This window comes from Scomber japonicus, chromosome 9, assembly GCF_027409825.1.
Source record: "Scomber japonicus isolate fScoJap1 chromosome 9, fScoJap1.pri, whole genome shotgun sequence".
In the NCBI taxonomy this organism is placed as follows: domain Eukaryota; kingdom Metazoa; phylum Chordata; class Actinopteri; order Scombriformes; family Scombridae; genus Scomber; species Scomber japonicus.
The window spans coordinates 18,877,217-18,891,170 of record NC_070586.1 but is presented as its reverse complement, the minus strand read 5'-3'; the positions used below and the strand labels follow the sequence as shown (position 1 = coordinate 18,891,170).

Sequence of the window (13,954 nt, the reverse complement as noted above, 5' to 3'; positions counted from 1 at the left end):
TAATCTCACGCCACTGTTTAAATCAACATTTAAAACACACCACTACTCAGTCAAGCAAAGTGAGGATGATAGGATGAGACCAAACTGGGTCATAGGCACACTGGAAATACTATGTTCTTTTCTCTATCTTCTCTTGCTAATGTTTATACATATAATAAGGCATACAAACATTATATTCTTTGAAACACTTATAGGGAGAAGAGACAATAAGAAAAGCAGATGTGAATGATGAAAAAAGAACGAAACATGCATATCAGGAATAAGATCAAATAAGATGGTCTCAATGTACCTGTTTATTTGACCACTGTTCAAAGAATACTATTCCATTAACTCTCTTTTTTTCAAAATGGTAATGAACAGAGCATTATTGAATTAATATGTTCAGCATCTGATTTCAATACAATTCAGTACTTTATTTCCATTTCAAAAGGTTGGTTGAAATTTGGTGTAGTGCAGTAGTAAGAGTAAGTACATAAGTAAAAAGAAAAGAGTAAAACCAGTCATCATATGTCAACCTAATCACAGACATAGGACAGCTGTGTAGTGCACGTATAAAATACACAGCATACAGCAGCCTAACTATATTAATATGGTATGGGATAAACCTGCAGACACACAGTGAAGCAGTTCAGATTCACGCAATGTAGTACCCACTTTTTGGGATCTCAGTAAATCAGGCCCCATATGTTTACCAATGAAGACTTTCCTGAGAAAGCCATACTTGATGATGTTCCATTGCTTATGAACACACAGGAGGGATTTAAATGCAGGACGCAGAGAGGGATGTGTGGTTAAAAAAAAGAAAAACGTTTTTTATTGTGGGGAGGATCTGGATGAAAAGCTGATGGCAGGGAATGGAGATCCGGTGACAACAGGGTTGAAGGAAGGTAATGGAGGAGTGTGGCTGGCATGAGCGGAAGAGTATGAGGGACAACGCTGCAGGCAGGGATATCTTGGAGGCCTGGAAGTTGTTGACAAACAGGAGGACAGGCATGCGAGTAATGATCCTGGGACACAAGAGAAACAAGTCAGCATGTGAGACATGAGGATACTGAATCACGAGGCATATGAAATGAGTTGTCCTTGAATTTTAGCTACCACTGTGGTTGAAACAACAATCTGGCGAAGAGCCGGGGGTAGCTATACTGCAAGCTGATGACCTGATGAGAGGCAGGTGAACAGACTGGGAGAGGCGATGAGCTGATTTCAGACACGTGTGCAGGATGAGCAGAGCCTGAAGCCAGGAGGACGGGGAAGGCGAATCACGCCACGCCAACACACGCACAAACAATACATAACCACAGAGAGAATTGGAAAGAGAAGCACTGAGATCAAAGGGAAGCGGAAACACAAGGAAGCACTTGGGAATCTTCTGCTACTGTAACACCACTCACTCTATCCTTCTCACATCTTTTTCACTCTTAACGGTACTAAAAATTGACAATGTCAAAAAATGTAAAGATCAAATACAATGTCATAATTTAGTCATCGACTATTCTGATGTAGACATAGCATCCCCACCATGGGTTAAGTGAAGCTGTAGTCCTCTAGCAGAATGTTTAAAATAGATGAATGGCTACAATATTTTGTCACAGTAATGTCTTCTAGTACTGGTTCTTTGGAGAATTAATATTCCTATGTGTGGAAGTGCTCTCCCTCCCTGTGGTTTATTATGGATGAGGGGGTACTGTATGGTTGTCATAACTCTGCTTTATCTACAGCCAGCAGTCAGACAGCCCTGCTGAGGGAGAGTTCACAGTTCATAATTGATCATCCTTCCTTTACCCATCTCCTTCGTTCTGCTCGGGATGAGTGGATGAGGATGAGGAGGAGGAGAAATAATAGAGGGAGACTCATGGCTTCTCTTTCTTTCTCTTAAGTTTGGAGGATAACTCCATAACCCCCTTCTTGTTCTTTTATTTCTTCTCATGCTATCATTCTTGATCTTCCTCACAGTTCATTTCTGCCTCATTGTCTTGCAATAGAACAATTGCATGGTAATGAGATGAGACGAGATTAGGCTTTATCATCATTTTGGCTCTTAAACACTGTATATCACAGTGTGATATCCCGTGAAAACTATGTAACTCAAATTTTGAGGATTTTCATGCTTTGAATATAACTGAAGGATATGGACATGGACATTCTGCAAACCGTGGGTTAATGAAACCCTTTGAAAACCTATTTTACAAAGCTCAAAATTGTATGGCAGTCATTGACAAAGTAATGCTGTGACATGTTTTTAGGCTGCAGTCTTAGGTAAGTTATCTTAAAGAACATTTTTTTACTAAACAGCAACAACAGTACTTGCAGAGGGAGAGCGAGTGAACAGTTGCACACAGTCTGTGCACAGCTTGACGTTGCCCAATATGACTGCAGCCATCTAAGTCTACTGTTGTTGCTAAGTGGCTCCCCTGTAGCTGTTGGATATTTTTTGCCTTGTTTAAGGCAACTATGACACTTCTATCCAGATTTTACTGCGTGGTCTTTGGATCTGAATCAGAGTCAGAGCTTAATTTCGCCTGTTCTCCTCACTTTCTAATCCATTTCCATCATAATATACTGTTTCACTGCATGTCAGAGTCTCCTTGATTGACTTGTATTTAACATTCCATGCACTTAGTGCACTTAGTTTCATTTTACCACACTCTTTCACTACTATCTCTCTTCAACCACTATCAAACACTCTCCATCTGTTATAATATCGAATTTAAGGCACCTTTGACCACATTTACAACTCATACCATAGCCAGGTTCTTTGATTGCATCTCTCCTGCAGTTGTCCATACTGTTCAACTCCCATGATCCTCCCCTCTCTCTTCCTTGTGTCCCGTTCACTATGTGAAAAATACCCAGAAATGAGAGACAGCAAATTACAGATCAAATCAAAGAAAGTCAAAGAGCAGAAAGGGTCAAAGAATAAATAAGAACAGTGGTATCCCCTCTAGAGAAAAGGGGATTTGGTGTCTCTAAGGGAGAGGTGGGAGAGGCTGGGGGGAGAAAGAGCATAGGACAAAGTTAAAAGGGTTATGGAAAAGGTGCCAAAAAGCATCAAGGGTGAAGGATGTGTTTTTGCTTTCATATTCAAATAAATCTCTAAAGATTAGGATTTGGTGCTCTTGGGGTATAGAGGGATGGAAAAAGAGGTTATGGGTTGAGGTTGATGGGGACCAAAACTTCAAGCTCATGCAGTAAACAACTCATGATTCACTTGAGCTGCAGGGTGTTCTGGGGGTTACAACTTGCCCACACCTCCTGGCTCCACATATTTGGATTTGGTGCACATGGGGCTCACTCCACCATCCTCAAAAATGAAAGATTTTGTAATTTATTGTTTAACTTGAAAGGCAGTTTGGATTGATAATAATGGATTAACAATGGCAACATGCTACCTTTGTGAAAAATTCAATTAAGAGTGACTGACTGTGAAAGTCACAGGACACTACGTAGACTTGACACTTTGAAAAATGTGATGATAGATGTTCTCAAGCAAACAATTTCATGATTGTTTTAAAGATGGAATACAATGATTTGGTTTAGATTTTATATGAGAGTGCACAGGATATTAAATGTGGTTATATTATAATGGTTTGATTGAAGAAGCCCATGATAGGTTGACACTAAGTAAGGGAAATTATTGAAGTAAAACTTGTGACCAAAGAGCACTTTGATAATATGAGATGAATGTCACCCCTGCACCAGTAACTTCTTCCTCCCAGGACCCCCCCCCTGTGTGTGTATGTGCCTATGTAAGTGTCACATTCATTTAGTCTCAGCTGTTAAAAGGCTAACAGCTTTTAGAGCACGCCACCCCTGAAAGTCATACTGGGTAAAGTCTGCTCAGTTTGTCCTTAGAGAGACAGAGATGAAGAGGTAAACAGAGAAGGACAAATGAAGAAAGATGGACAAACGCCTATATAAAATCTTAAAATAATGTTTCCCTTAAAGTTTTAGTGTGTCTGTTTGTGTGTGTGTTTGCACGCTGATGCATTGGTGAGTTTGATCCTTTGAGTGGGGCACTCTGGATAATTCTTGCCTGCCAATGTTTCTTTACACGTCCTTGACTGCCCGCTGTGAATCTTAATTCTCTTTTGGCCCACAGATCTGCTTTTTTAGCAATTTTCAGCATTTTCTCTTTGTCTGACATCTTTTTGTTAGCTTTGTTATTCAGTCCCCTTCAGGGTTTTTTTATGTAGGCAACTGTTTGCGATTTTTGCCACGTTTTACCCCCAAAAGCCAGCAAATACAGTTCTGTTTAGAAACTAGATACTTCAGAGCACCAGGCATCATTCATGCAAGGTTAAACCTGTTAAATTATTTCAACCCTTCTCTGAGGCGTAAATATCCATTTATTCTGTTTTTATGTCTTTTTTAATAATTAATGTCAATTGTTGATCATGAACTCTCAGTTGATTTTCCATATTTTTTAGAAAATCCAAATTGACAGCAGAGGAAGTTAAAATATATGAAATAAACTATGAATGTCCATTTGTTTCAAATATCAAAACTGATATCCTTTATTAAAAATGTTCTAAACATACATTTAATTTAAAAATAATATGCATACTCTACCTCTAATCACCAATGATCACACCCTGTGAGGACTCAGGTCTTAATGAACCTTAATTACATTCAATTAAAACCCTTTGAGATTAGGCAATGAACCAGTAGTACCTATAATATTACTCCTCACTAATATGAAGTGTTAGTGATGGCTTGTTTATTCATGTGCATGGTCTGCAGGCAGAGCCCCATCCATCCTGTCGAGCAGGCTGTCATGTTCCAGTAAAACAGAATCAAAGGGATTCTGCGTGATTGGAAGTCTTAAAAACAATCTTATAGAAACATATGCACACAAACACACATTGATTTACATGTAATCTGGCATGCACACACATGGCTCAGTCAAACACACACAAACACAGACAATCACTGCACACATATACAAAGAAAGCAAAGGCTGTCTGGGTTGGTGGCAGTGTTACCTCCACCAGGGACGATAAACGTCAGTTCCCATCTCATCACCACATGACCCTCTGCACTTGCAATGGATGGATGGAGCTCCGTGGATGGAGAGAGGGAGAGAGAGATTGTGTCCTAGGGCTAAAATTAGCAATGATTCCTCCCCCAAGGTTTTGCAAGGACATGGAGAGTACGTGCAAACACACATGTATGCACACAACAAGTACACACAAACACATACACATTTACTCTCGTCTCTCCCTCTTTCTATCTGCTGACATGCAACTCTTATATTTAATAACTATTTTTACAGATAATGACAGCAGATTTTCACTGTTGATGTGACAAAAATGGAGAAAGTAAAGAATATAAAACAAAGCCTAAACCACTTTAAATATGTCGTATGAATATGAATGATTCCATTTTTTAAAGGAATTTTATGGAGGTTTTTTTTTTGTGGTTATAGTTATTTGTATTTTTCTTGTCAAGAGTGTTGATTGTAGTTATTCAACAATTAAATGTGACAAAACAGAGTTGGTTATACTGATTTTCTCCTTTCTTTTTGTCTATTCCCCACACTCTCCTTTTCTGAATCCCCATCTTTCCCTCACTCATTCTACCTCCTCCCAATATTCTCTTTCCACCCCCACAGGAGATCTCAGACTATGACCTGCAGGAGTTGGTCATGAAGTCAATTGGTCGGCTGACGTTGGTGCGCCAGACATTCCCTATGCCCCAGAATACCTCTCAGCGCTGTGTCAAACACAACCACAGGATTAACACATCCCTCTGTGACCCTAAGAACCCCAAGGCTCAGCAGCTAGAGGTGAGCTGGTTTGATGATTTGTCCCTAAAGCTGCTCAGTTATTTTCAAGAAATCCACTCAGGATATTAGTTTTACGTTCAAAACCTGTATAAGTGTCACACTGAAAGTAATGGAGCATGTGTGTATTATCTGTGTATGTAGTGGCTAATAGGATAGTGGTATGCACATTAAATAATTTTGACCTTAAATGTGTACCACAGCAGGAGTAAGGTTGGAGAATGCTGAGGGATCTAAGTAGGTCACTCAGTAGGCAGATAAAAATATACGTATTTTACCATTCACCTTGATTGTCTCAAAAGACATAATAAGAACGTTTCTGCTGCAGTGCACTTAGAGGGAGCTGAAAAGCTGCTAAATATTTTGTCAAAAAGATTCAGTGAATAACATCAGTGCTAACGAAATCGCCTTAGCTACTTTGGGGAGTTGCTGTTGTTGGCCTGCTGTTTGATATTGTGTCCCTTTACTGTTTAATTAACTGAGGATGATCAAAAAAAGAAAATAAACTAAACAGGAGCACATGACATCATGACATTAGGGTCAGTCATTGCTTCCACTTGAAGCAAAGTGTGATATCGAGTGGGAATATGGACTGTGTCGACAGCCAACTGCATTGTTTGGCAGCAGTTCCTCCAATAAAAAGAAAACAGCACTCAAATTCCAATTGAATTTTATTGAAACACTGCCGTCTGGGTTTTAAAGTAGCAAACTACTTATGTATTTAAAAGCTGCTCCGATGTTCCATTTCTGTCTTTTAAAACTGCACCCAGTGTTTTAGTTTGACATTTCAACATGCCTCTGGATCCAAAATGTTCCTATTACACCAGGCTTTCTGATTTGATATTGTCACAGCTTGTGGCTATGAGGCTTTTTACCTGGATCATTAATCATTTGGGCAAAAGTTGGCTCACAACCTTATGTGTGTTTATATACACCACACAATTACTCTTTTGGTACCATCATGGAAACAGTTTTTTTCTCCCCTTTCATGTTTTCTTTACTTATGGTGTCTTTTTTTCTCCTTAATATGTCCCCTACGGTGGCAATATGTATGCAATTATTATCACTTCTTGTGTGTATGTGAATCATCAAGCTGCCATCAAATAGAGCGGAGAAAACGGAACACACTCTTATTTATGTGTCAAGACAAGAATATTAAATTGAATTAATGTGCTGTTGATTTATATGGATGCATAGGACCCTGGAGGAACATATTTGATGAAAGTTGGAAATATGCTGAAAACAGAAAAGTGATCTTAATGTTTATGTGGATGTCTCCCTTTCCAGTCTCAAGACAGTTGCCTTTCTTTTTGCACTACTGTTGTCAGTGAATAAAATAAGACGATATGTGTTGCTAGATGAATAGAGTGCTTATCAGGTGTAAGAAGCAAATATCCTGAATCACGCCCCTTCAGTGTGTTCATAGTTCTGAAGGAATTAGTGCGCTCAAATAGTGATTTTAATGGCTAATTATTATGAGTTATTTTTGTACATAAACTCAAATGTGAAATTATCCATCTGTCGATATAACCCATACTAGTATAATAATAAGGAAATAGTCATCTTTGTGAACCACACAAGAGAGGTCAATTGTAATTATGATTATTAATCTTAATTATGGTTTTGTGAGAGTATAAGGCCTAAGGCAGAAACCAACATGTTCAATTTTGTATTTGATGTATTGGTTATACTACAGCTATACATACTAACCACTCATTTACAACATTTTACAATCAAGACACAAGAGTAAAAGGGGAAACTAGTACATAAAGCCATTGAATGACTGAACTGAATGATACCCTTGAGTTATCTATTGTCTGGTTGGTATGAGAGACCTGATAAGCACATTAGATGTCTGTTACCTGAGAAGCAGCTAGTCAAATCAGTGGTTCAACAGTTTAGTGCTGAATTGCCAGTTAAAGTTATAAATTATGAAAGCACCAGGGTTTAAACAAGTTGAAAAAGGTTTTGTAGAAATATGTGCTTGCTCCCTGGGGTGGCCTGTCACATAGAATGGAGTCTGATGTGCTTGGGTGAGAAACTACAGTAGAGTCTGGATTTTGTAATGATGAGTCAGTTGGCCAGTCCGGCTTTTAAAAGTTGCCATGGGAAGAGAGCTCCTGTTTTCAAATCTTTTAGTTTTGATCTTGTCTTAACTCATGACTCCAGATTGTTCTGAATAGCATTTTCAAACCAGAAAAGAAAAAAAACATTCCACCAACATGGTAAAAGACAAGAAGACAAAGATAAACGATAAAAACACAAAAAACTGTTTCTCAGAGAAGAGATTATTTTAAAGTTTCACTCTAAAGATGCATCCTGGTTAATCACAGTGCAGATTTCTGGGGGAGCAGAGTCAGTCCCCCTCCTGTCCATTTATCCATGTTTTGTTTTTTTTCCATCTTGTTGGCTTTCAGAGATCTTGAGGGGTCAAAGATGGTTTAGGTCAGTGGCCATGTTGAGGGGAAAAATTGGTCTTCTTATCTAGATCATTGCTGTTTGCAGGATGTTGTAAATGTCACTGATGGTTTGTTGGCTAGCATTCCCAGGGGTTGTGAAGAGAGCTGGTCCTGTTGTTTGAGAGTTGTACTGTCCAAATCATAGAAAACACACAGGGGCCTGCCCCTACAATACATTGGCCAGAGTCCAGTTGTGTTGATTCTACTGTAGAGGGCTGACTGTTTACGTCTATTTACATATATGTGCTTAAAGACAATGTGTTTCTTTATCTGACAAAGAGAGAGAGTGACACACCAGTGTGCACAGTTGAAGCACACTGTACATGTTGAATTTGATGTCATGTGTGTGTGTGTGTGGGTGAGCGGTTGAATCTGAGAGCTCAGCGGTCAGAGAGTGGCCCAGAAGCCCAATTTCACACTGCACTGAAGCACATCAACTCAGGCTGACCACACAATCACACACACACATACACACATATAATGCTTGCTTTGAGTGCAGAACCCACTGATCATTCGAGCTCCCCATAGAGCAATAGATCTTCACTTTAATTTTTGAAGAAAAAGCAGTCGGCACGAAGGCAGAGCGACAGAATGGTGGATGGACAACAATAGCAATGGAAGACAAGACTGTGAAGTGAGAGAAAAAGTTAGATGTCAGATAAAGTTGACACTATAGTTTGTCTTTTGTCCTGTCTGCCTGTCATTCAACTATTTGACAAGTAACAACGAACATACCATTTTTTTTGCTGTCTTATAACTAATTTATTTATTTTTTCAATACAGCGGAAAACCTTGACATAGCCATATTCCCGCTTGGGTTGCTTACATTCTAAAATAACGTGTTGGAAGAAGAATGACAGATTGAACAAGCTCCACATTGCTCAGGCATAGTTGAATGTACGGCAAAAGACTCTTTCTTGCTTTAAAATATGTGCAAAAGTTTTTTCCTCCTGAATTATTTTGTGGAAGGAAATTTTCCAAATGAACCAAATCACAGACTAAACTTTTGTTCCATGCTTACTGGGAGTAATTTGCAAAGGACAATATCTTAATTAGAATGGTTACATGGTGTGAAATATTATGATTCTGCTAATAAGCCGGTTAATATTTATTTATTTGATCAGTCTACCATTTGTTTTTAGCTTTGTAAGTACTGTATAACATTTGTATCTGGGTTGACTGATTGGTAACCTGCACAATATGAAAAAAGCCCAAATCAATCACTGAAGTGTCTTCAAGGTTTGTCAGCAGGATTACCCTTTCTCAGATCATGGCCTTAGATGCACCAGAAGAAGAAAAATGTGTAGGCATTTGTTTATGTTGATTGCTTAGGAAAAGGGAACATTGTGGAGATTAATGCAGTTAAGAACAAAACTGACTGTTGACCACAGACAATGTGCCAAATCATGTCTGGGTTTACACTGCAGGATACATTGTGATCAGTAACACCTGAAATATGATATGATCATGTGACATTCCCCAGCTTTGCATGTTGACAATGATCTCCTTAATGGTCCTTTTAAACTGTTTACAAGTGCAGTCATGTTGATACTGGGGGCTGCAGAGGATACACCTTATTCAACCTTCACATTCAAGTAAAATGAAGCTGCAGTTCTGTGGAAAAAAATAATTATATTTATAAATGATCTAGTTCGCCAATCTAGTTCAAACTGTATATATTGGTAGAAATGCTGAGATTATTTATATACTGCCTGTGGTGTGTTATTGTCTGTTTAAAAATATATTTACAGGGTCATGATTGTGTTCTTATGTGTGTTAATGTGAGAATATACATCACGTCTGTTTGAAATATGTCTGCTGTAGTCAATCTATTTAATATATTATCATTAACATTTAAACAAGAGGTTCTATAAATCATAAAACGATCGAGCATACACTGAATAAACTCCTCTCTTTCTCTCTCTCCCTCCTCACTATCTTATTATGTGGTGCCAAATACCCATCAATACATTGTAATGAATGTCATCTGTGAATGTTTTTCTTGTGTGTGAGTGAGTGAGTATCTGTAGATATATGTGAAACTTTGCACAGTTTTAGCAAAAAACAGTGGCATATTTGAGATGAAATTACTTATGTATTGCACCACAGGGTTAGGGAACATATCACATATTAACAGATAGAGACAGGCAGATATAGAAGGGACAGAAACAAGCTGCAAAGTAAAGTAAGACGTACATTTTTTATTTTTTAATCAAGGTACTGATGGATATGTCTACAAGTTAACTATTTAACATTCATTCATAGCATTCTAGCAAGAAAATATTTAGCTTATGTCTCCCTTGTGTCTGGAGGTCTTTACCAGTCAATCTTGCACAGCTTTATAACCAGGAGAAAACAAGGACTTTTCAGCCAAAGCAAAATGTGTGTATATGAATGTCTATGTGTCTATTTTTATTGATTTATTTTTTGCTTCTTTCTTTGTTTCTCTGTAGATCACAAACCGCTACATTTATGATACTGTTTTACTGCTGGCCAATACGTTCCACAGAAAATTGGAGGACAGAAAGTGGCACAGCATGGCTAGCCTGAGCTGCATCAGGAAAAACTCCAAACCGTGGCAGGGAGGCAAGAGCATGCTGGATACTGTAAAAAAGGTATGACAATGCAAAATAAAACGCACGCACACGCACACGCACACGCACACGCACACACACACACACACACACACACACACACACCCTGTTCCAGCTAAATATGCAAACACACAAACTTGGATGCTCTGGCAAATACACATGAGCACAGACCAAATGCCTGAGACATATAGGCTGATGTGAAAGGGATGTTCTGAGAATTATTCACCAAAATGATCCAGATTATTCATGGACAGCTATACAAATAGATAACAGTGTAAACTGTCCTTTGATCAATGTTGGGCACATATTGTGTATAGAGTACTGTAAACATTTTGTGTGGTTTTAAGAAGCTCAAACCATTTATATTTGAAATGATGACCTAAAGTCACCTGACTCTAATCTCAGTTTGTGTACCATCCATCTGTTTCATGAGCCTCCTGCAGAGGCTTACTGCTGTGATGTGTGCAAGTGTGTGTGTGCCAGTTTGAAAGCATCTTTTTTTTTTCTATCAAGAATGATGTTTTTTCTATATGTATTCTTAATATATCTGTCAAAATGAACTATGTACCTAACCCCTAGCCAAAATACAGTGTACAAGTACAATCTCAGATGTCTTCCTATTTTTATGTCTCTCTCATCTTTCAGTGGTAGGAAAACACATGTTCTCACTTTTTATTTAGGGAGTATGTATTTGCATTTCAAGACATTGTGCTCATTACACACATTTTCAGAGACTAAACACTATTGTTTCTTTGCTGAGATACTCTGGTTTAAACGTTAAGATGCAGTCACTGCTAAATTCACTTATACAATGCCATCTCTTGGTATAACTTAAATCTCCTCCAGGGATGAAGAATGACACAGGGGAAGCTCTAAATAGGTATACATTTTTGTTTTATTTTAATCACAAAGAGATCCAATTTTTGTTCATTACTTCAACTGAAAGTTTCCAAGTTCCTGTCTGCACTTACTAGACTTCAGTAACCGAGTGCTCAAGAATTCAAAAGATTTCATATCTAAAAAGAACGCATGCATCAGTCGTCAAGTTTTCCTCAGTTCCTGAATGGTTGACTTCTGGGAGATAGATGGTTTCATCCTGCAGCTGTGATTTTATGAATCTCTGCAATTCACCTTGAGTTTAAATTGGGTTTGGCAACTCTTTCATCACTGTTAAATCCAATTGGATCAATGCCCCCTGTTTTGATATCAATAAAAAAAATGTAAAAAAAATACTCCAGGGATGGCACTTGCAAGCCAAGTGAAATGCTAATTTAGGATTAGCGTCAGACAATAATAAATGCAACGCAATGGCTTTCATATCTATCTCTGCATTTCACCTTGAGATCAGGCTGGGGTTTGGCAACACTTTCATCAGCCATCCCCGGCTGTTAAACCAACCCTGATGGCTGTCTCAACAGAGCTGCGTTAAAGAGCCGTAAGCAGTAATAGAGTTTAGTTCAACAGCCTGGCTTCCGTTCCAGTTTACAGTGTGTCAGCAGCGTGCTTTACTTACTGTGTGTGCCTGTGTGTTTAATCAGCATTTTGGTATGTGGGGCCATTATGATAATGATAAATACTAATTTGCAGCTGTTAATGAGGAGCTCCACTGATGTTGTTGGTGTTTGTTGACAAATTCAGAGTGGGGGATAAAAACCAACTGCTGTTTCACTGATCCATAGGTCTGAAGTGTCTTCTGCTGCTGGAGAACTGCATATGTTGCACTTCCCTGCCACAAACTGCTATATATCCACCCTTTAGACTTGATGGCTCAAGCAGTTAGGTTAAGGATTCTTTTTAAACTTGTATTGATAATTTTTAAGGCACAGTAAGTCCTGCAATGCAGCCCAAGATCCTTAGGCAGGGCCCATGAGGCAGTCTCAAAGTCCAAGCTTAAATCTAGTTATTTGTGCTGTTGTTGTGAAAACAGACTCATTCCCTTTCAGCTTACTTTCCAGAAGCTTTCAAACATCCAAACCCAGTTCACCGTCATGTCTTTGGTCTTTCTCATTTCTCGGCCTTTCACTCATGCTCTCGGGCCCAGTGATATATTCTTTACATCAGGTGTGCTTGGGAGCTGAAAGGCATTCCCCTCACTAAGGGGAAAAAACACACCCATGCACACTGACTGTGTTCAACAAAGCAGACTTATACAGGAAGCTAATTTTTGCCATGTTAATCACTCTCTCTTTGAGGTGTGTCCATGGAGTGCCCATGTGAGAATGCAGCCATAGGACTCCAGCACATGTCAATGACCTGTTAGGCTGAACCAAGGAGTCAAGGAAGAGAAGGAGGATGCTTAAAGGGTTTTGTTTGTTTGTTTGTTAGATATTTCTTCAGTTCATTATCCATGTTATTTCATCTGTATTAGGGATTAGTTATTTGTGCTTTGTGGGGAGATTAGTAAGGTTAAACTGTAAATATATATTTTGAATTTATTGTGTCTATATGCCCTAGACTATAAAGTTTTGCTGGTACCTTAGGGTAGGTATATGTGCCAGGTGGGAAAGCAGTGTAGTGTGTCAGGGAGAGGGGGCTCAGGTTGGGTATCACCTCTGCTGCTGGAATCTACTGCACCTGTGAGGCTGTTTATGTTGTCCACCTGCCTGCTCCATATTTGTGAGATTTGTAGAAGTATTTTGTAGCTCTTTTCTCCATCATGCTTTACATCTCAATACTGCTGGCTTTCATCCTGTTTGTAAGGATTCACCAACATCAAAACCATACAGAGTGCAATTAAACGAAAGATAATAGTTGTGAATGTATTGTACCAATACTGAGCTGCCAACATTAATTACCTGAATGATCTCGAAAGGCAATTAACAGTATCCGAGTGGGAACTAAAAATGTATTCATTGAGAAACTAAATAATACATTAACATCTGTACACACTTAAACTGCATCATAGATGGTTTATACAGGCAATAATTTTCTCCCCCTTATTTGTATACATAACATACATACAGTATATGTAAGACATATGCACACATATACATTTATGCACATACATGTGCATGTTGGAGAAAGACTCTGGGCTTCAAACTGGTTCCAATGCAAACCAAAGCATTACTTCACACCTCACTACTTTCATCTTTACTTACAATCCATGCTTAAAAAGA

The 13,954-nt window shown here is 38.6% G+C and overlaps 1 protein-coding gene across 1 annotated transcript in view; it reads left to right on the top strand.

Annotated features, from left to right (window-relative positions):
• grid2 (glutamate receptor, ionotropic, delta 2) overlaps positions 1–13,954 on the top strand; it is a 537,845-nt gene that overhangs the window by 366,211 nt on the left and 157,680 nt on the right. The window contains exons 6-7 of the mRNA XM_053326218.1: positions 5,615–5,788; positions 10,698–10,859. Coding sequence (XP_053182193.1) covers positions 5,615–5,788; positions 10,698–10,859 — 336 coding nt within the window. The remainder of the gene's footprint in view (positions 1–5,614; positions 5,789–10,697; positions 10,860–13,954) is intronic.